Source organism: Haliaeetus leucocephalus, unplaced genomic scaffold (genome assembly GCF_000737465.1).
Source record: "Haliaeetus leucocephalus isolate CR32 unplaced genomic scaffold, Haliaeetus_leucocephalus-4.0 Scaffold0, whole genome shotgun sequence".
Classification (NCBI taxonomy): domain Eukaryota; kingdom Metazoa; phylum Chordata; class Aves; order Accipitriformes; family Accipitridae; genus Haliaeetus; species Haliaeetus leucocephalus.
Window position 1 is genome coordinate 26,316,213 of NW_010972436.1, and position 22,180 is coordinate 26,338,392.

The 22,180-nt window shown below is 38.2% G+C and overlaps 1 protein-coding gene across 1 annotated transcript in view; it reads right to left on the reverse strand.

The window, feature by feature from the left end:
- LOC104827927 (vasoactive intestinal polypeptide receptor 1-like) overlaps positions 1-22,180 on the reverse strand; it is a 29,250-nt gene that overhangs the window by 1,900 nt on the left and 5,170 nt on the right. Inside the window, exons 2-12 of the mRNA XM_010561288.1 lie at positions 17,781-17,880; positions 14,069-14,176; positions 13,203-13,312; positions 10,208-10,305; positions 8,568-8,700; positions 7,993-8,146; positions 5,998-6,058; positions 4,395-4,464; positions 3,422-3,513; positions 2,289-2,418; positions 923-964 (exon numbers count right to left, since the gene is read on the reverse strand). Coding sequence (XP_010559590.1) covers positions 923-964; positions 2,289-2,418; positions 3,422-3,513; positions 4,395-4,464; positions 5,998-6,058; positions 7,993-8,146; positions 8,568-8,700; positions 10,208-10,305; positions 13,203-13,312; positions 14,069-14,176; positions 17,781-17,880 — 1,098 coding nt within the window. The remainder of the gene's footprint in view (positions 1-922; positions 965-2,288; positions 2,419-3,421; positions 3,514-4,394; positions 4,465-5,997; positions 6,059-7,992; positions 8,147-8,567; positions 8,701-10,207; positions 10,306-13,202; positions 13,313-14,068; positions 14,177-17,780; positions 17,881-22,180) is intronic.

Sequence of the window (22,180 nt, forward strand, 5' to 3'; positions counted from 1 at the left end):
CCTTTTTAACACCTAGTAGATTTGTGTGGTGTGAGATACAATATGCAAGCTATTTAAAGGCTGTTGGCAAGGAGTCTATGCAGACAGAAGGCAGATGGGAAGTAGAGTATTCTGTATTTACAGGTAGTCTTGAAGGCACTCTCTCAGAACAGCACTAGAATGGTCATTACAGATTGTTTTCCTAAGTAAAAAAACATATTTTAGGCATTATACATCCTTCGGTAGGATTAATTTCACCTACATGTAGCCATCCCTATGAGAAGTGTCCAGTCTAAGCTAATAGGGAGACTGAGGCACCATTCTTATTTAACCTACACACTTTTCTAAGGATGAGATGTGTTTTTACTTTTTCTCATGGATTTTGATTCATTCTGCTCTTTTGGGAAAAGTACAAGCAAATTTAGTTAGGTTTTAAAACTATAGACTCTCTAAAATGTACTACAGCGAATTTATCCAAATTCTAACAATGTTACAAAAAAAGGAAAGAAAGTGTTTGAACAAAACTACTGAAAATGTACAGGATGCCCTGGGAAAGGGAAAGGGAAAGGGAAAAGGAAAGGGAAGAAACTCACTAGGAGAAAATAAACCTAAAGAAAATAAGGAGTGCTACAAGCTTTCTATTGAGACATCATCATGATAGCTATCAGACACAAAGCAGGAAAAATGTTCCCTGACAGGAAAGTCACCAACCATTTGTAAAGGGTCATTGCTTCAAAGCTTATTTTGTGTCCTTCTGTCAGAACTATATGAATACAAATAAAATCAACAAAGGTACCAAGGGAAAAAAAAGATACCAATATTTCATGCTTTCAGGAGCAAATCAAAGCACAGCTCTGTTCTGGAAATAGGAAAAAAAAAAAGAAAAACAAGTGGAGCCCATGAGTTTAAAAGGTTTTGGTAATCTTATGTACTTGCTACTCACCTCTGCATTTGAGAAGCAATATAGAAGAGCAACAAGAAAACCCTAGGACAGGGAGGGTAGGGAGAAAAAAGACAACTATCAGGATTTAAAGCATAGAATCAGAGAAAGACACCAGGTTTCATTCAAAATTTGAGTAAGGCAGCAAAAAATACATATTTTCTATTGTTCCATTGGAATTTATGTGATGTGTCACTATTTATTGGGTTTTCATAATAGGATTAAATTCCTTAATGGACTGGTGACATTATGTGTATATTTTGCCCTTGTATGGAGACACTAAGGACTAACTTACTGTTTACTGTATCCTACAAACAAGTTCTCCCTCAGATAAGGTAGTAGGGACTTCTGTCTTGTTCTAGTCTATATTTACAGTAGTGGATAAACAAGGCGAGGACCTGCTCTTGTTTTACATCTTTACTGCTAAACTCTCTTCTTTCACTCACGAGAGGATGGCCGTGTTCAGCCAATAACCTGCTGGGAAAGGTCTTGGGTTCATGTTCACCCAGAACTAGTCAGGCTTTGTTTGGGGGAGAATTAGTCAGATGGGAGCCAAGCCATTTCACAGACTGTACTAACACAGGCAAACACTGGACAGTGCCAGACTATATCTGTATTAGTAAACTGAACAAAGCACAGCCCTGAATACTGGGCTTTGCTTCTCTAGGTTGTTAAAATGTCAGCATGGTCCATGACACAGTTTTGGCTTGGGCCAGCAAGTATTTTCCCAGAGTCTGGCCATGGTTGAGAGGTAAGCATAGAAGAGGGATCATTTTCAGCACATATGAATGTGGACAAGCTGTTCTGGGGTATAGGGGAAAGGGGAAGGAAAAAGACCTCAGCTACATATTACAATGTGTACCATACCCAGGCCCTGGCCCTCTTAAATCCAAGATATTGTTCTGAACAGTGGTATAGCAAAATAAAAGAAACGAAGAAGCATTAACATGTTGGACTCACTACTGCTAAAGGGTAAGGGCAGAACAGGTTGTTATATATTATCCTTATTTTTTCATTCCTGTTATTGTCACCTTTATTATATGTTGAATTAGTTTCAATCAGTTCACCTTAATCCATAGACTGGTCTTCATGGCTCTCTGTCATTCTTATTCAATAAAGGTAGATATTGTATTTTTTTGGTGATTATTAATATGAAGTCTGAGTCAGAACTCAAAAGTAGTGTGAGATTTCAAATATAAGACAAGGGAACCAACAACCGAAAGAGCTTGTGAAAGAGTAAGATGGAAAGTGTGCGTTGAATTTAGCTACATTATTAACACCTGCTCTAAAAAGCAACCTAAAATATAAAACTCCTGAGGCTGTTTCAGATCAAACCTCTTAGGACTGATAAACATTTTGTCCAGCTTACCTGAAAAGAACCCAAGCCCAGCTCAATATAAAGGCGAGCTTCCAGACCAGTGCTTTCTGGGAAAAACGCAAATACAATGTAGTGCACTCCAAAGAGGGGGATTAAGAGTAACGTGGATTTAGCAAGTCTCCTGGCAAACCAAGAATTAAAGAACAATGCACTGTTAGAAAGATGGAATTACTGACAGCGATTGTATGTTGGAATAAATTTTAATAGAGGACAGCTCTGTAATGGAGGCAACTATATCCAGTGAAGTTATGGAAAGATTACTTTCCATCACTCCCATCAACACCTGGTGAACAAAGATGAATAAATCAGCACGCAAGTTTTCTGGATTGACATTTAAATTTCTTCTCCTTGCTATACATGCGAAAACAAGGGCACCAAACTAAGTCCTCCCATCCACTCTCCTGAGACTGATCTCAATCCCATGTCGGTATCCCCCATGGAAGCGTCTCAACTTCCAAAACTGTCAGTGGAGATCTAATCATTGCTGTCCACAGGACTTGATTCAGTTGCTTAAACAGTGGTGCGAGAGCCTCTGGTGCTATCCTAGGCTATTCTGCTTGGCCTTCAGCTCGCTCCAGAAGGGCACAGGTTTATGCTAGGTCCTGTGCCATAACTAACATTCATGCCTACGTATCTTAGGATGAGTTAAATAGCTCGCTAGAGTCCTTTGACTGCATTGTTGAGATCCCTATTGATTGAGAAGGGGATCGTAAACAGGAAGGACTAGGTTCAGTTACCAGAACATCAGCATCATGTTACTGCTAAGAATTTAAAGGAAATTATCTGCATCTTTCTCTATGTGGCCATTTGTGTGGAAAGGACTGGGAGAAAAGTGGATGAATCACCTGACATTTAGTGTTTACACTTTCAAGCTGGGTCCTTTTGGAGTTGTAATACTTTATATTTTACCTTTCTTATTTTCCCCAACATATCCACCCCACTTTTCTCTCCCTGAAGAAAAAGAAGGATGTGATATTTTGGATTAAAAGGAAAGTGTACATTGTTATTTCTTCTGGGGATTTCTCTTTGTGTTAGTAAGGAGTAGAACATTTCGTGCTACTGCCCATAAAGCTTTTCGTTTAGCAGCTAGAATGGGTCTATATCAAGAGGCCAGAAATACTTACACAAAGTGGCTTGAATGGCTCCCTCCTCCCTCTTGAGATTTCAATTTATGGACTAAAATTCTGATCACATTAATAAATATAATAAAGTTAATCTGAAAAGACAAGACAAAATCTGTAAACTTACTGCAAATCACGTTGTATCTTCAGTTGATCCAAATTAACTAAAAATCTCCAGTCATAGGAATTACACTGCTATAAACTAGTGCAGATCTGCTCTCAGATCATATCAATAGCGTTAGAAATAGTATTCATTTTTCCCACCCATATATAGCTATACATAAAGATAAGCTGAAATTTATGTTGAATTAATATAAACCTACATATCTCAATATCGGTTTATGTTTGATATTAACTCCTTGTAGTTGTTGTCAGCACCTAGCAGGTCTTACATGATCTAAATAGTCCCCCCCTGTTCCCTTCATTGTTTATGACAGGGGTTATAACAGACACAGACCTAAATGACACACTGTTTCTTCCCTAAATTTAGTTGGAATAAATGAGTGCATAAGGGAGATTTTTTTTTGTCTTAAGTTTACATCTTAAGAACTCATTTTAAAAATATACTAGATAAAATGATCTATATGTATTTCTTTTATTAAACCAGCTTCATATTATCTAAGAATATTGCCAGTATGGATTGCCTTTCTTCAGAAGAAAGATATCTCTGTATCTTACAGAGATACAGACACAACTGTGGTGTGTGGAATGCAGGTGTCAAGATGATTCCATTATGTCCTAGCATGACTCTAGAAAACACAGGATTTACCCTTTAGGTTGTGATTTAGGGTGGTTTGGGGGTGGGGGGGAACCAACAAAACCAACAACAAAACGACATACTATACAATTATTTCCAGCTATTTGAAATTCAATACCTTAGCATATGCTATTGCTTTTCTCCCAGCTTACTGAAAGGTGACACTAACTTAGCTTTCATATTTCAAGAGATACTCAAGACAAAATGAAAAAAACATACTAATACAGTCAGCAGAATGGGGCCTTTGATGATCCATAACACCACTCCATTTTCATCATCATCCCAACATCTGAAAGAGCAAACAAAACCTGTCATGTTATCTATCCCATGTGAGCTTTCCACAACACGTGAAAGTATTTCTGTCACAGAATAAGAAAGTGATAGACACTAAGTTTTAAGTCACTATTTAAAGGCCCCTGCCAGTACTGGTACCCTGATACCTCTCTAAAAGTTTCTGTGCAGCCCAATATAAAGGAAGTTTATTCAGTAAGAGGCAAGGGTTGAAGAATCACAGCAAAGTCAAGAAATGCACATTTCTATTTTCAGACTTCTTTCCTGCTCTTCCTTTGAAAAAAATGACTATTTTACAGACTACAGATCAGAGACTAAACTACTGTGCATCCACAGATGTAATGGCTTTGGGGTCATGTGGAAATAGGCAAGAAAATTCTAAAGCCCTAGTAAAGGTACCTTTGAAGGGAGAGAGCAGAATGGGCTTTTGGTCCCTGTTTTGAGGCTGTTCAGGTATCAATAACATCAGTAACAGTCCAGTTTAACTCCCTCCAGCCAAGTGCCATACATGTTAGGTTATATCATGCTCCCTCTTCCTGTATTTTCCCTTCCAGTTTTGCGACACGGGAAATTTGGCTACATAACGATAAAGCTTGCAGATGATGGCTTACCTCAGCATATCTGAGCGTAAGGTGTATCTTTGCAATGCAAGCAAAGTGAATTCATCCCAGCTGTGTCTGAAGAACTTGGGTTTCCCATTTACTAGGCTATTTGGTAAAGGGTGAGTGGTTCTGATACTATAGTTTGTTTATATCTAAATTAGAAGAGCAACCAAATGAATGGAGGATCTGCAACGAGATTCATCTGACTGTGTAGATGTCTTCACTGGATCTATTCAACTACATTTTCTTTGCAGTCAAAGGACAGCAATATAGCAGGACACAATTAATCTCATCTTAAAGTGGACATCTAAAATACATCAGAGAAGTAAACTGAGCAGGTAGGCACTTTGCTGGAAGAGCACCCAAAATTCAGATACTTTTCAGCCCCCTCTGTAAGCCTGTGAGAACTTTTCAGAGCTCTTGTTACTTGTTTAGTAAACAACCATCTGCTTTCTACCTTGCTTTCATATTAAAAGATAAAAGTAAAAAAGTTAAAATAAAAAAAGAATCAAAGAACTGAATAGAAATGAAAGAAGAAACTACTTGTCAGGACATAATGTGTTTGTTTGGGAAGTACTTACTTGAAGAGATTAGGGGTAGTAATTTAGAGATGATTTTATACAGCAGCAGTGATTTTCTTAAAATATAATTTTTTCAAGGACTTGGCGTTAGAAAACTAAATGAAATTTCAATACTTACTATGATATTTCCAGATTTTATTACCCCATATATGCACACCAAAATCAGAAGACTTAAAACTGTTTTCTCACTTACTTGCTTATGAAGTGTAAAGATTAGAGGCACAACTTTGGAACAATTTTTTTTTTCTTTTCTTTTCTGTTTTTTAGATCTATTTTTTCCCCACCAGAAAATCAAAATACAATACAAAATAGGACATCCTTGGCTTCCTTATCCAAGCTCTGACTTACCCAGTATTTTGTCGATGGATTCTTGTGAGGACCCAAGCAAACATCACAGCAGTGGGAGCTCCTGGACAAATCAACATGGAACACAATATAATTGTTTTGAATACCATGTCCCATGGAAACTTTATTCCAAGAAGGTTCATAGTGCAGCAGATTGGATATACATTAAAGGTCCAACGACGGGTCAGACAAACTAAATGACTTTATGAAAGAAATTAACTTGCAGTTCAGGGGAAAAAAAAAGCAGGAGAATGAAATCAAAACAAAGGAGAATAGGGGATGCTGTGAAACTGTGTTTTCAAAAATAACAGCTAAGAATTACTTGAAGGTTTGGATTTGAATTATGAGCACTTGTGAAGCTGGAGGAATCACTTATTTAGCTAGAGGTCTTTTCTCTTGTGAATTGTGGCCAGCATACAACTCTTTGTACACTATCTGGAAGAGTTCATGTTTTTGTCCTGAGAAGTCTCTACTAATCACTCTAGACTTATCAGTTGACAAGCATTCCACGAAAATTTAGCTAAATCCAGGAACTGGTGATTTCTAGCCTCACTTTATCACTGCCTATCCTTCTACATGTATGACTGAATAGTTATTTCCTTTTTTATTCTTTCGAGCAGGCATATAAACTAGCAATTGCTTTTGCTCTCCTTCTGTGGAATTGAATTTCCAAAGACTAAGTGACTTTCAAAGCTGCCACAAAAAAGACTCTAATTTGAAGAAGATGACATATTCACTGATAAATCTATAGAAATATAGGTAATATCTTTCTAAGTATCATTTGACATCTGTAGGTAAGGCCCAGTTGTCCTTCCTAATTTTGGACCTTTGTTCAAGGCCTTTAAGCTGGGACCATATTCAGTTCAATTTCTGGTTTTAATTAATGAAGAGAAATATTCACATCCATATCACCTAAGATCTGAGTTGCTCCGAGATGTGTCTCAGTTTCCATTGATTATAGAAGGAGATGAGGATTACTACATTATTAATTGAGGTGTTTTCTTTGTTATCTCAAGTTAGCTGTGATTAATCAAGCTCTAAGCATCTAGTTTCAGGCAATCATAATTGAAATAGCTCCAAATCAACATCCTCTTTATAAAATTCAGACTTTTAAATTTAATTACATAAAAAAGTCTGAGAATCTGAAGATGAAGGATAAATTAATATTTACTTCAGAATAATTTGGATTTCACTCCAAAGTAAAAAATGTTAATGTAACTGCTCAGTTTGGGTGCCTCTAGTTTAGAATAGCCAAGGTGAGGTACCACAATATCTGAGAGTCACAATAAACAATTCTCTGCAGTGAAAGAAATTTTAACTATTAAATGCACATATTCTGACAATCAGAGATAATTTTAATTGCTGTAAAAACTCAAAAGATTCCTTAAAGCCAGAAGGTCTCTGGAAAAAAAAAATAAATAATTGTTTGATTCCTAGGCCTGAACTCACATGATTTAAGATTAATCTATCTAATTCTGCTTACTAAAAGAAAAATGTCAACTTAAAGTTAGTCATCCAAACTTCTTTAGTCAGTGGAGGAAGGTAACAAGTTTCCAGGATGTTATCCAGCCATGTTACTCATCTTCTTGAGGACTGGATTAATCACCACTTCATGCATACCTCACTCTACTGACTGCAGGAGAAACCTGGAGAGATAGTTTAGATTAGATGGCTAACTTCTAAATTACTGTAGTTGCATGAAATTACTTCCAATCATGAAGATGAGTGCTGCGGTCTTTCAAGTAGACATATCTTAGTGCTTCTAGTAATCCATCCTATCCTCTCCTTCAAAGTTTTGAATGGTATAAATATCTAATAAGATAAGAAGAAAGATAGTGTAATGGAATGGTTTTGATGTAGTACTACTGGATGAATGGGCAACCTTCATCAGAAAGGTGGCATCTTTGATAGGCACCCTTTATCTCAGAACAAATACTTTTTCTAGTTCTGAAAGTAAATGGAAATACAAATTAACACAAAGAGGAAAAGAATACTAACCCCAGCCAGTAAATATGAACCACCATACATACTGCTTGTCCGAAACAAAGGTCAGCAAAAGCAGTGTTTGCAGGTATATCCCTTCTATAAGAAGCCAGAAGAAATTGGCTAAGATACTGAACTGGAAGAATGCCACAGCAGCCTTACAAGCAACCTGGAAGTGCAGAGGAAGAAAAAACTATTAGGTCTGTTTTCTCTACAAGTATAGGCAAAATTCAATGTTACCACACAAGAATGAAGAAATTATTACAAGATTTCAGTATGTTTGGGATTCCATAATTTCAACTGACTTGACTTCAGTTTCTTGAAAGGGAAACATTGGCCCTCCCTTATAGATGAAATCCTTTACTGATAGAAATTGCTACAGCTTCCTTAGCATCAACAGACCTGTATCTTATATATCAAAGCTGAATGTAGCCATAGCACTTGGTCTTTGGGTTTGTGTAGGATTGTTTATTTTAAGAGATTTCAGTTCTAGCAAAATAAAGAGAAGTGGGATTAAGAAATCTCCATATTCTCTTCCGGTAAAGAATTAAATGTTAAATCAAAGATAAGAGAGAGGGGAAGTTTAGTACCGTTGACAGTAGGCAGTGGTCCATAGTTTCATCTGCAAACAAAACAGTATCTTTGGTGAAAACAGCAATTGCTCTCAGGATAAAGGAGACAAACAGGTGCATATGGATGTAATTCCGTGTACAGTGGAATTTTCTGACGTGAAAAGAGAAAATAAAAATTGTTCTTCAAGAGAAATTTCTTATGGTCTCATCAAAGCTCAAACAGGAATACACATGACTGCAGACACCTTCCAAAGCAAATAAATGATCTGTCACTATTTGAAAGGGAGCTAGACATAAGGGAGCAGAGCAGTTTTTATTTGTTTAAGCTAATAAAAGTGCTAGTATAATTGTCCTTGAATTACCACACATTTAAAGGAGATGTCAGAAGCAGAGAGTAACACTGGGACTCTGGGGCTGTATTACAAGAATGCCTTTTAATTATTCTAAATAACATTTTTTTGTTGAACAAGTTTGCAACAGGCTCTTCAGCCCCTTTCTGGCCAAAGAGAGTATTGAATGGGTGTCAGTCACGTGTGGGATGGCTGCCAGAGAAGTAGCTGCCTTACCCCAGACTGCATTCGTTTCATGAGGAGCGGCTGAGGCAACTGGGGTTGTTTAATCTGGAGAAAAGGAGGTTGAGGGGAGACCTTCTCGCTCTCTACAACTACCTGAAAGGAGCGTGTAGTGAGGTGGGTGCTGGTCTCTTCTCCCAAGTAACAAGTGGTGGGACAAGAGGAAATGGCTTCAAGTTGCCCCACGGGAGGTTTAGATTGGAAAACTAGGAAAAAAAAATTCACAGAAAGGGTTATGAAGCATTGAAACAGGCTGCCCAGGGAAGTGGTGGAGTCACCATCCCTGGAGGTATTTAAGAGATGTGTAGATGTGGCGCTTAGGGACATGGTTCAGTGGTGGACTTGGCAGTGTTAGGTTTGTGGTTGGACTCAATGATCTTAAGGGCCTTTTCCAACCTAAATGATTCTATGATTCTATTTCCCTAGATTGCCTGTCCATAGTTTTACCTTGTGCTGAAGGAATCTCCTTCAAGATTTGGACACCCTACTTGGTTCTGGGATCCTCGAAGTGATATGACCTTTAAGATTGCCAATCCATTCCAGTTAGGAAACTGCTTCTACGCTCTGCATTCTTGTCCGCAGAGTAAGCTTAAGGCTTTTGTCTAAGCGCATTGGAACCAATCAAAACCAGGACCCATTTCCTAATACCCAACATCTTCAAATGTGACATTTAAATTTCTTTAAATCTCTTTCTATAGCTCCTAATTATGGAAACAATGGTCTTCCACAGTTTAGAATTACTGCTGGTTCATGGGCATAAGATACTCAGATTCTACAGAGTATGTCCTGCTATGCCCTGGAGGAATAGCTATCTTATGTTAATAGTGAACAAGTTGGAGCATTTTCACTGTATGGTGTCATTAAAGAGGCTAAGACAGACTTCCCAACCAGCTTGATTATTTTAACATCTGCAGGGAAGTGCTACAACATGAATAGAGGACCCATTGCCATCAAGGGTGTTATGTCTGAGAAGGATTTGAAAATAATAATAAAAAATCCCACAAAACAAAACCACAGAAGATTTGAGAGGAATTAGGATGAGGCTGTCTTAAGACATCCTGAAAAAAAGACCTTTTTTTTTTTTACCTGAAGGCAGCAAAGACAATTAGAGCTGTAATCAGTGAAGTCACTGATGCTGCATAGCCAGCAGTGTAGACACGCCAAAATGCAGAGTAATATGATTTCTATGAGAAAAAGAGAACACAGACCAATGCTGGTGGTTATGCAGCATGCATGCTGGTGTGCTTATTCCACTAAGATTCATTTTCCCTTACTAGTCAGTCCCATCACCTATGCACTGTTTTGCATGCTTAAGATCTCCTTCAGGTTTTTCCCTCGATCGCAACACACCTTATTTTCATTTGAATCCTACTTAACCTTACACGAGACAGGTTTCACAGCCCACAGGCTCATCTGCAATGTTCATCCCTTTCAGCATGTTCAACAGGAAAATATTAACTTTGTTAAGTAACTACATTTTCTCCTATAGGTACATAAAGCCTCTAGGGCACTGAAACCTGTTGATGGGTGATTTGTGAATCTGTCACTTTACACCTGGGCCAGATTCGATAAGTATTGGTTTTCATCAACAGCTATAGCTAAAAGAGAAATAAAACTTGCATTTTGCAGGTGAGGAAAATGAAACACTGTGAAAGAGTCACATCATATATTGGAGGTAAGAAAGCTAAAGCCAAGAAAATAACCTCACAGTCTTTAATTCTTTGGACTAAGTGTTCATTCAGTTGTTGTATACGGTAACACAGTAAATTCTTTGTAGTTCATTTGTTTGTTTTGCATTTAAACATCCTATGTCCTAAGAAAAATGAAGCACGTTTATGTTGCTTTATCCATGCAAATTTTATTCTGATTCACTACAAGATCACCTAATTATTTAAAATCCCAAGAAACTAAATTCTCTGAATCCAGACAAATTTCCTCCTTGCAAATGCAAATGGACATTTTGTTCTCTAATTGATCCAAACTCTTTTTATCCAAAAGGCAACAATTCTGGGTTGAGACAAACAATTAGCAATTTTAAGTAGATCCATAAATAAATCATGCAACTCTGACAACCTAGGAATCGTCCTGGTGTTTCTGAAAGTAGTCCTAATCTTTTATACAGTCTCTTCAAAACACAGGTGAAAATTAGAAAATAGGTTCTTCAACTGAACAACGAAGTATTTTGATGCATTTTATCTATTTTTGTAGGGTAGCTAAAAAACCCCACACTATATGCAGAAGATAACATAAGTCCTCAGTGCAGATACGAAATACAGAATGAGTGGTTCTCTTAGAATGTAAGTGGGATTCTTCAAACTTACTTGCCTATGTTTACAATGCAGTAGAGCTTACTGACCTTGCCTTCCTTTTATAGACCTTGTGGGTTTGACTGGAATAACAAACTAAACACAACCGCAGCACAGACATGAGCTCTGCCCTCAAATCTTCCATAATGTTAAAATGTAAATATAGTCCGTTGCTTGATTTCAGCCTAGGACAGCTACAAATTATGCCTGGTTTAACACAAGCCAAGAACAGCTTGGAGAAAGCCACCCTGGAGAGTAAGAGACTTTAACTTTGTGGGCGAGAGCCGTGCCCTGGCAGCCAGCCCCAGGGCTGGAGAACTGTGCTCCAGAATATATGCCACCTTATGAGCATTACATCCCTTCTGGACTGTTTGCATGGTTTCCAGCATCTTTCCAGAAGTTTTTTTAAGCATTTATCTTTCTAGCTTCCCCACGGTGTAAAGAAGGACAAATGTTCTTAGTTTACAGGTGGGGAATTGAGCTCCAGATATCTATACTGCCTGTTACAGCTGTGCTTCAATTTCTAAGCTCATGGAGCCAAATGGCTGAAGCCAATTGTGTCTACACTTCCTAAAGATTCAGATACCTGAACTAGTACTTCTGTGCTTGAGCTTGCCTGCCTGGACAACCAAATGATTTACTCCAGATAACATCCAGAGTGTTACTGACGACAACCCTCGTCACCATTCTGTGTCGTGCTTTGGCCTGGGACAAATGACCTTTTTCCACTGTTGAGTCATGACTCCACACTCACAACAAGCTATATGGGTTAGTCTTCTCTTTCATAGATTGGAGGGAGTCCATTGCTTCTATCAAAATACCACAATAGGAGGAACCAGTGATGTGCCCCATTTTGCATTTGTGCAAGATATATGAGCCTCGTCCAATACAGACTGGAGATGAGGGGATGGAGACACCCCTATTCTCCCTTGCTAAAACTATCCCATTTAGCAAAGGTCAGAACTCAAAGGCAGAGGCAGTGAGCACATCTCTGTTAATCAACAACCTTCAGCCATGAGACAAAGCTCACCACTGAGGCACTGCCATCACCAATGAAGTGTGAGGCATTCCTATCCTGGGGCCAAGTACGATGATGAGGAACATGGAAATTTAAATCATATGAAGATGTGAGGGGCAAAGAAATGCTGCTGGAGCCTCATTGAGTACCAATGATGATCATCAGATAAAAAAAAATAGAGTTCACTTCCTGCTCCACTGAACACCCAAGGCAAAGTGTGGAAATACTTAACATCCAAGAGTTCCCTCTTAAAGCTGTGTACTCAATGGCATCCAAGATTTCCCTCCTAAAGACGTGCATTGACCACCATGCTATAATGTTATGGAATCTTTTTCTCTGACACAGTAACATCTGGAAAAAACCCAAGAGGGATCCAAAGGAATTTTCCCTGAAAAATTTTCCCCCAGACAGATTGGTAGGGCTTCCCTGGGAGATGGGTACATGATGAGGATTCAAACCACCTGTCAGAGAACCAAAATCTTTGTTAGGCAGGACAAGTGAACAATTGTGAGTCTACTCATTAACACCAAGAGGAGACAATTGGATGGAGAGGAAAGTGCTACCTGCTACTTCCTTGCTTTATATTAAGCCTGGTTTGTTAAACAGGCTCTAAATATACCTAAAAGCTTTGAGGTTAGCACTGAAGACAGGTAATTACTGGATTCTGGCAGGGCTTAGATGTGTGGGAGCATCCAACTACTCAGCCCACCAAAAAGGGTGCTCCGGAGATGTCCACAAGCGGGAAATAAAAACTCACCTGATCCTCAGGCCCTTTACTGGAACCTTCATCAAATCCACAGGCAGTGGTGTATGGTGGGAATGGTTCTGACCAATATCCCTCCTGTGTACAGTTTCTCTGAAGGAAGCCTTTAATGGTAAAATATATCAGAGAATGAATTAGCGGGGGGGACGGACACGCACGGTTCTTTAAGTTTTGATGAGCAACAACGAATTTTTATTCCTACTTTGATTCTTAAGTTCGGTACTTACAGGTCTAGTCATGTTCAGCAAGATTACCTATACAGTTATATTATTCTCTATATCATTTGAAAAGTTGAGACAAATGTTCCTATTCATTTCAAGATGCAGTGGAACTTCTACATTTCATATAGGAAATTCATTCTGCAAATTCAATCCTTACACAGAGGAAATCAAATTATGCAGCCTATCCTGCATTTACAACATAATTTTTGCTTATGGACAAAGCCCCGAGCCATCCGATCTGGGTTTGAAGTTAGTTACAATATTTGAACACGGTCCTGCTCTGACTGGAGGATTGGACTAGATGACCTCAGGCAGTCCTTTCTAAATTATTCTATGACTTTATAAATCAGTGACTCTGTGACATACTTATATTCCTTTATAACCTCAGCAACGTAGTGCAATTACCCATAATTTTTAGACCACCAAAGAGACTAGACAATTCAGTACAGCATAACACAAACCAAAAGAGTGCCAAATATTGATCATAAGCCAAGATCTGTATCTGGATAATTACTGTATGTCGACTGACATAAGTTAGTACTGTAAATCAGGAAAATAAGGAAATTACTGAATCTATAACTATTAGAATGCATTTAAAAAAATATGTAGGGACAAAAAAGAATAGGAAAAAAGTCTTGCCATGGATTTTGGTGATTTCTTCAAAAAATCTTGGACAAGGAACTTTAACCACTTCCCCAAAAGTGGCTCTGGGCCAGCAGGTTAGACCATCCCAATCCCTGGTGCATCCTGAAAAAAAAGTGCCTCTAAATAATGAAACACACAGAGAACATCACACAGTTGATCTTCCATAATGAGGTTGTCAGTGGCTTTCCCACTAATTCATATGCAAGAAGAGCTACAACAGGACATGCAAATGAAGCGACAGGTCTGCAAGTGAAGGATTGTATTGTTTTCCTCTTCTCTTCGAATGCATCCTTGCTCACATAAGCACTTGGCATTCCAGTTTGACCTTCCCCCACTTTATCTCATGACAGAATGTACCTGAAATTCAAGCAGACACAATCTGAAAGTCAAATCAGCCGGAGCTCTTTCTGTTGACAAAACAAAAGTCAGCAAAATAAAAACATTGAATAATTATTAGCACTTGAGATTTCTCATTACGGGTTTCACAGTCTAACTGAAAAACATCAGACTTAAAAATTCAGCCTTAGTCTCTTGATTCCATGCTTAAAGACTGAAGTCCTGTTCTTAGGCAATCAATGGCATTTTTACAACGGACTTCAACAGGGATTAGATTCCTCCAAAAGTAGAAGAACATCTCCCAGCATCATATAAAATAACCAGCATCAGGAGTAGGTCTGACTGGTTGGCATTCACGGGGTTCTCTAAACCGGAGATTGCTAGCTGAGGACAGAGGGCACGTTACTAGCTAGAAAAGGTTCTCAGAAGTTATAGTTAATCACAGCTTCGTCAAGGATGCACCACACTGAGACTCAGGCTGTGGTCAAGCAGTGTTTGTTAGCAAGTAGGTGTGGGTGCAGCACAGAAAAATTATCAGCATATAAAGATGCCTGAACCAGTAAAAAAACCACCACGCTGTAACCGAAACCAATCTCTAGGTAGTCGTAAGGTGGATATAAGGCAGTGCATGGGTTTCATTTGGGAGGTGTTATTTTCTTTCACTGATTCTCTTCTGTTTCCTCTGTGACTGATGACAAGGCAAACCTAAAATTGTCAAAAGCTGAAATGTGGAAGCAATATTACTTGCCTGTAGCTGAGCAAAGTTACTCTCCGGCTTCAAAAGGATAGTCCTGAGAATCTCCCACAGCATTACGCGCACATCACCCTTGGGAGGACGAAGTTCCTGGTATCCCCAGTTTGCCAGATGGGAAAAGAGAAGCCTTGATTGGTAAGTTCTAATTCTGTCTAAGATAAGTTAGCTAATCTTAGCTGTGTCCCCTCTGTAATCAGTACAAATAGACAGGGACTTCCAGCGCATGATTCATCCCGTATATTGGTGGCTCCTTTCTGAGGACAGGATGAATCACTCAATGCAAATACCTAGGTTTCTCTGATGATTACAGCCTAAATTAGGCTGCTAATTTTCAAACTAATAAAGTCAGGTAATATGAGTCCCACTTAGACATGCAGCGGCCCACACGCTTAGACTTAGGGACTTTAAGGGTCCCTCTTAGAGTGACTATAACACCTTTGAGGAGCTGGGTGTAAAAATCTGTCATATTTGGCAATGTGGGGTTAAAAATGAGAATCAGGTGGCTTTATGTAGGAGTGGAACCTGTATGTTGTAAGTCCTAGATCTGGCTTCATTTCCAGTGACTTCTACAGTTTATATCAAAGCAAGCGCTGAGTGCAGAGGCAGAAAAAGCATTTTACACGCCAAGATTTTCAAGAGACTAGTGATTGTCCAAGTCACCTGTGACTCCATAAAAACAACTGAAATAGGAATTTTATCAAGTAATGTTGACATCACAGATACTTGTCTTTTTCAGTGACCCTCAGGTCTTTTTTTTTTTTTTTCAACAATGGAGAAAAAATAATTATTTTTAGAGCTTGATTCAGTTGACCTATTTTAAATAACAACTTCAAGATGAGAGGAATAGCACCCTGGACTCTACTGATGATACTTGTTAGACACTGCTCTGTGCAACAAGAATAATGTGGAACTACTTTAGATTAAAAAGTCTGCAATATAGACTACTTCCAGCACAGATTCTCTGTGACTACTGAGAAGTAACTCTCTACAAATTGTGACCCTTCAGTTTGTCTCATTCAGTTCCTGAAAACTGAAATGCAAGTCTAGTTTTAAAATATCCTAGTTAAAATATTGGGCATGAATTCTTTTTCTAGATCTAATGTTTCATTTTAAAATATATTGAGAAAGGCTATAAAGACCAGAACACATCTTCATTAAAATCTTTCCATCTCTAGAGAATGAAAGGTGGAAAGGAGAGCTTTGAGAAGATCAGAGTTGACAAAGTTGAAGATTTTTAAATAGTTTAACAGAAATTTCAGGGATTTTTATTTTTTTGAGTACTGTTTGCTACAATGAGGATTCCAAAATCATGTAATTATTTTTCTGGTAAAGAGAAAAATACTTGGAATATCATAATGTAATGCATGTAATAAAACATTATCGAAAACGCCTGATTTTTGCCAGAACATTTTTTGGGCGGGTTACTGGGTGTTCCAAGTGCAAAATGTGTCCAGGAAGTATTCTGGACTTGATTAAAGGTGCGGGGAAATACCACTAAAATAGAGTAGGCAAGTACAAGAAGGATATCAGACATTAGAGTGACTGGAAATTCTGCAGAAAAATAAAGATTATGATAACGGAAGAATCCTGGGGGTTAGTCTCTGAATTTCAATAGGCTGCTAAAGGCAGAATTCCAGGTGGTTGCAATACTTTTATTCGTACTAAGTGCATTGTAAAAAATGAACATCTGATAATTCATGTATCTGAAAAATCCTACTGAGGTGGATTCAGACTTTTCTAAGCAAAGTTGGCCAGAAAAAATACAACTGAACTTTTGAAAGAGTTTGAACATTTTGAAATTTCACTTTGAATCAATTCAAAACATGTCTCTACAATGCCAAAACCCCAGCAAAGAGAACCCCCTACACAGCATTTTGCAAATATTTTACAGGCTCTCTGAAATGTTCATTTTAGCTTTCAAAATTTGTATTTGAGCTTGTAATAGATTTCAAAACACCACCACAATAAATTTTTTCAAAGAAACAAAGAACTTCCAAAAATGTAAAAATAGAATATTTTGAAGAAGTTTGGTTTAATTTTTTCTTTTGTTTTTGTTTGTTTTGCAAAAAACATTTTCACCAGATTGGAATGATTCCCAACACAATATCATTTCAGCATGCATTTCAGTGTCTTCTGTGTAAGCTTCTCTGGAGTTTTGGATATAACACCAAATACTTTCGGAATGTAAGACATTCCAAGTAGGGTTTTCTTGCCCTAACTGAGCATCTAAACTTCTCAGGGTCTGAACTGATCATCTTAGTCTCATTCTGTAGTTAGTAAAGAGAAATACTATTCCAGAGAATGATGGATCTCATTCTAAAGTAAGCATCTAAACCAGATGCAATGAAACATGCTCTAGGGATATCCATCTTCCTCCATTTACTTTAAGGGAATCTAAGAAGACAAATCCTGACTTAGACATTGAGCTTTTAAAGATGTCTAAAATGAGATGAGGTAAAGTCCCAGCCTATAGAAGAAACATTTCAAACTATTAAGAAACCAAATAAAATAGGAATCATATCTTGATTGAGGAGAACAAATGGTATCTTGATATTGTGCCCCTGAAGTGATATACAAGGGACATTCATATCAGAGCTTGACGATCAGGACCATTACCTTTTAGATCAGGTGAAACAGATTCATTCATTTCTAAGCAGAGAGCCTCCTCTTTGAGCACGTGCTGGAATATCTTGCATTCTGGATGGATTCCCACAACCTCAGTAAGAGAAAGACAAAACAAAACAAGAAGTTCTGTGATTATCGGAATGGAGAAGAGCCAGGTTTCTTTCCAGTTTGTACCTCGTGGCTCATACTTTGAGATCTAAGAATGTGAAAACTCCAGCTGAAGATTTTTCTGCAAATGGGACATGTAAATGGCAGAAGGAGGCTGTGATCTCATACATTTATCAATTTGTATATGCATCTGGATATGCATACTCATATGGATTCTTCAGTGTATCATAATGGTCAAGCTCATGTAGCACCTCTTCAATCTGGACATTTATACCACCTCTCCTTTACATCTATGTTTTTCACAAAACTTAAATGTTTTTCCCATTCTTTGGATCTCAACCTCTTTTCCAGGCGGCCAAAATTGGATGAATCCATCACCTACGGAAATATTCACACTGAGTCCCCCAAACATACATGCAGTCTGACCATATACATATTTCTTCCCTGTAAAACAAATAACAATAAATCAATTTCTTTAAATATACATGTTGGGTTGTTTTGGGGTTTTTTTAGTTAATTATTTTGGGTGTTCAGAACTACCTATTGGCAAAATATTCCTATTTTGATACTTGGGCACTCCAAAGAACCAAGTTTTCTTTATTGGAGGAATCAGCCCTAAGTGTGACAATAAAGTCTTAATTACTATTCATACTCTGCTTAGATGCTGATACTAATAGAATGGGCTCCTGGTCTTCTTTGAAACCTTGAGATTATAGTGTCATAGTAATCACTCTACTGAGAGAGGATGGTGTATGCTCTTCCATTCTGAAGGCAGTTGGTATAATAAAAACAGAAGCAAAAAATAGGAGCAGAAGTTTTATGTCCACTGGGCCTTAAATAAGAAATACTGAAGTCCAAGAATTTAGAGAAAATAGAAAAATAGTAATCTTGGCCATAGTTTAATCTGAGTGATTACAAAATTTTATCAGCTTATTATCTGAGGATGCTACACATGCCTTGGACAGAGTCATTGTTTCCATTTTACCAGATGAAGAAATGAGAATTTTGCTTGGCCTCCAGCTTCCACTCCAGAAAGTTTCACGTCCCCTGTAGTCCTGCATCAAATCTGCTGTGATTGTGAAGATGTTCTTAATACCCTAGAAAATCCCAAAATTATTGCCTCTGGAAAGGAAATTAAATTCTGAGAAAGAACATACAATGTCAGAGTCTACATGTGATCTTGTTATCTGAGCTTCTTTTGCAGTCCATGGAAATGTAAAGGATGTCTCACTCCCCCAGGAATGATTAGTGCTGTTTGGGATGCTATAGGGTATCTCAGCCCTCTTGTCTATATTCTGCATTAATTTTGCCAGCCCCATGTGGAAATCTCAAATCCATTGCCTGATGCCTCAAATATTTCTACACACCCATGTTTAGGTAACTGAATTAAACCCAGATTCAATAAAGTCAAGAGAGTCTAGAAAGCAACTGAACTGTATTCAGACAACTGAATACTGCACCAAAGCCTCCTTTGGGATATTGGGATGTTCACGACATAGGGAAACTTAAATGGAAGAGCTCAGAGGGTTTGCTCCTTTGCAAGCCTTGCTATTCAAGACAAAGCCAGGGGCTCAGGGGGTAGTGATTTTAATGGAAATGATGAATTGAAGGCTTTCTGAGACATTTCTGAGGAAGACTGTAGGCCATTTGAAACCTCTAGGGACTTTGACAACACAGTACAGATAAAAACATCACTGCTGTATTGCCTTTTCAGTCTCAGGAAGTTGATTTATTGGCTTTCAGAATGTATTCAGTGAGCAATGCAACCAGGACTTCTTTTAGCCTCCACAGAAACTTTACTGCAAGTCATGTAGGCTATTGCATCTTAGCAATAACATCTGCCTAGGGAGAAAAAAAGAACACAACTTTATCTTTAAAAACCTTTAAAAATTCTGCCTACATTTGGGTTTTAAAGTAGCATAGACAGTCTGCTTTTAATTATAAAGCCCTACAGATGGTTCATACATCCTAATATTAAAACAGAAAGAGGATTAAGGACACTGTTCAAAAAGAAAATTAAGACATGGCTTTTTTCATGCATTATAGTCCTCTAGTGGGTAATTCAAAATACATTTTATAAATCAGCATGAGTGACTCTTAAAATAGTACTTCTTGCTGTTGAACTATAGTAACACAATTCTGAAATGAAATTTTTCAGATATTAATAAGATCCCTTCTCATCGCTTTGTATTTTAACATACATTTCTCTTTCCATTCGGCCTATATAACAAATTAATTTTTTCAGTAGTAGTAACAAAATGATTGCTATATAAATCTCTCACTATTTCAGTTTATAAAGATGGGTTCAGCTAGACAGGAGAGAAGTCATTTCTTTACTTTCTGGAATTTCTGGACTCTGTTACTCCTGAGAAACTTTGTATTTGGAATATTCTTAGGCTTGACGTTTAGAAGCCATGACAACTTGACATGATGCTATACAACTTACCATCTATACTGAGTCCTCTGGTAAAAGTCTTGAAAGCAACAGCCAGTCATAACCCAAAACGAACTCAAAACCATGAAAGGAGATTTGAAATGCCTTTGAGAAACAAGCACTTGGGAGAGATGGATTAATTTAACTCCCATCTCTTGCCAGAGGTCCTGGCAATGGTAGAAACAGACACATAATTAGTTGTGAAAAGTTTCAGAGGAGGAAGGATTATTTTTCTCCAAAAGTCAACTTAAGCAACACATGCAGCCGATGCAGGTGGACCATAAATGAGGGACTAAGCAGCTGAGCTCTCCCAAATAGTACATCAAATATTGAATACGTGTGCCAGGCTGTCTGCTGCTCGAAGTAGGCTGCGTGTCCTTTTTTCTCTCCTTCGGTAAATCTACACGCACTGAACCAGCCCTTCAGTCCCCATAAATCAGCAGAATTGTACTGAAATCAGTAGAGCGCTATTCCTTGACAGTGGCTGGGGAAGCCCATACCCTCCCCATAGGGAAGTTGTACTGCATTGGTTTTACACACAACAGAGGAATTGCTATAACAGATCAGATCCCTAGTCCATGTAGTCCAGACTCCTGCCTCTGAAAGCAGTGATTAATCACCAGAAAACACGGTTTTACAATTTCTTCTAGAAATCCTGACCAAGCGCTGGTGGTACTTACCAATGGTGAGATTGTAGTCAATCCCACTACCGCTGATTGGTAAGCAATTAATCAGCATGTTCACATTTTGTTTGCTTCTGCGTTAATTGGATTTGGGGTGGGGGTGGCTATAGCCACCAGAGCCCAGAGGTTTTATTATAGGCCAGTACATAGGTTAAATATTACTGACACTTCAGTGTTTGAAAATCAGCATCAAGTGCAATCGCACGTGTAACCTACAGACTATCCCATAAGAAACAAAAATGAGGCTGGTGGTGTTAACGTGCAATCATGTAGCCTTACTGGAAGTAATCCCACTGCTACCAAAAAAAAAAAAAAAAGACTCGTACACAACAAATTGAGAACAGTGATGATGCTTCAATTTCTTGGTTTTCTTCAGGCTTTAAGAAAAAGACAGACATTAAACCATTTTACAGTTAAAGAAAAGCCTTCTGGGCAGAACATTACTTGTGATTTGTTTGCTATGGCTTACTTATTTTTTGTTATTAGTCTCACAATGCCTTGAGAGAAAAGTGCATATTGGTGGTGTAATCTGCCTACAATGGTAAGGTGATGGGGCTTTCTAGAGAACAGGGGGTCTGCATTTTTGCAGGGACATAGTATTGCAATTTGGGAGGCATCTGCTGTAACAACTGAGCTCTTGTAGGAAAAGAGTAGCTCCTGTTCACCTTAGAAAAGGATAATTTAGGAATCAAAACAAAGCAGAGATTTCTGAGGCAGGGATGTCCAGTCTGGCAGTCTTCCCTGCCACAGTAATAAATGTCAGAGGCTGATTTAAAATCCTACTTCTTAGATCAACATTTTCTAGTAGCTAGACAGTAACCTGGCATGTATCTTACTGAAAATTACAGTGGGGTGCCTTCATCCCAAGGCTTATACAGAAAACTTAGAGGTTTCATGCAGGGTTGTAGGCAGCACTCAAGGAATGGAGCTTTGCATTGCTGAGCATTGTAACACAAAGATCTTTCTGCCGGCTTGAACATTAGTGACCAGCCAAAATTCACAGGGGTGTAAAGTCCTGACCACTGAAAAAATCTTTCCTGGAACTAAGCAATCACGTAGTGAACATCAAAAAGTTAATCTATAACAGGCACAGACATGCTAAAAACCTGAGACAGTTTAGAGAGCCAGATTTTGGGCTTGTGCTTACTTTTAGATTTCCTTCTCTT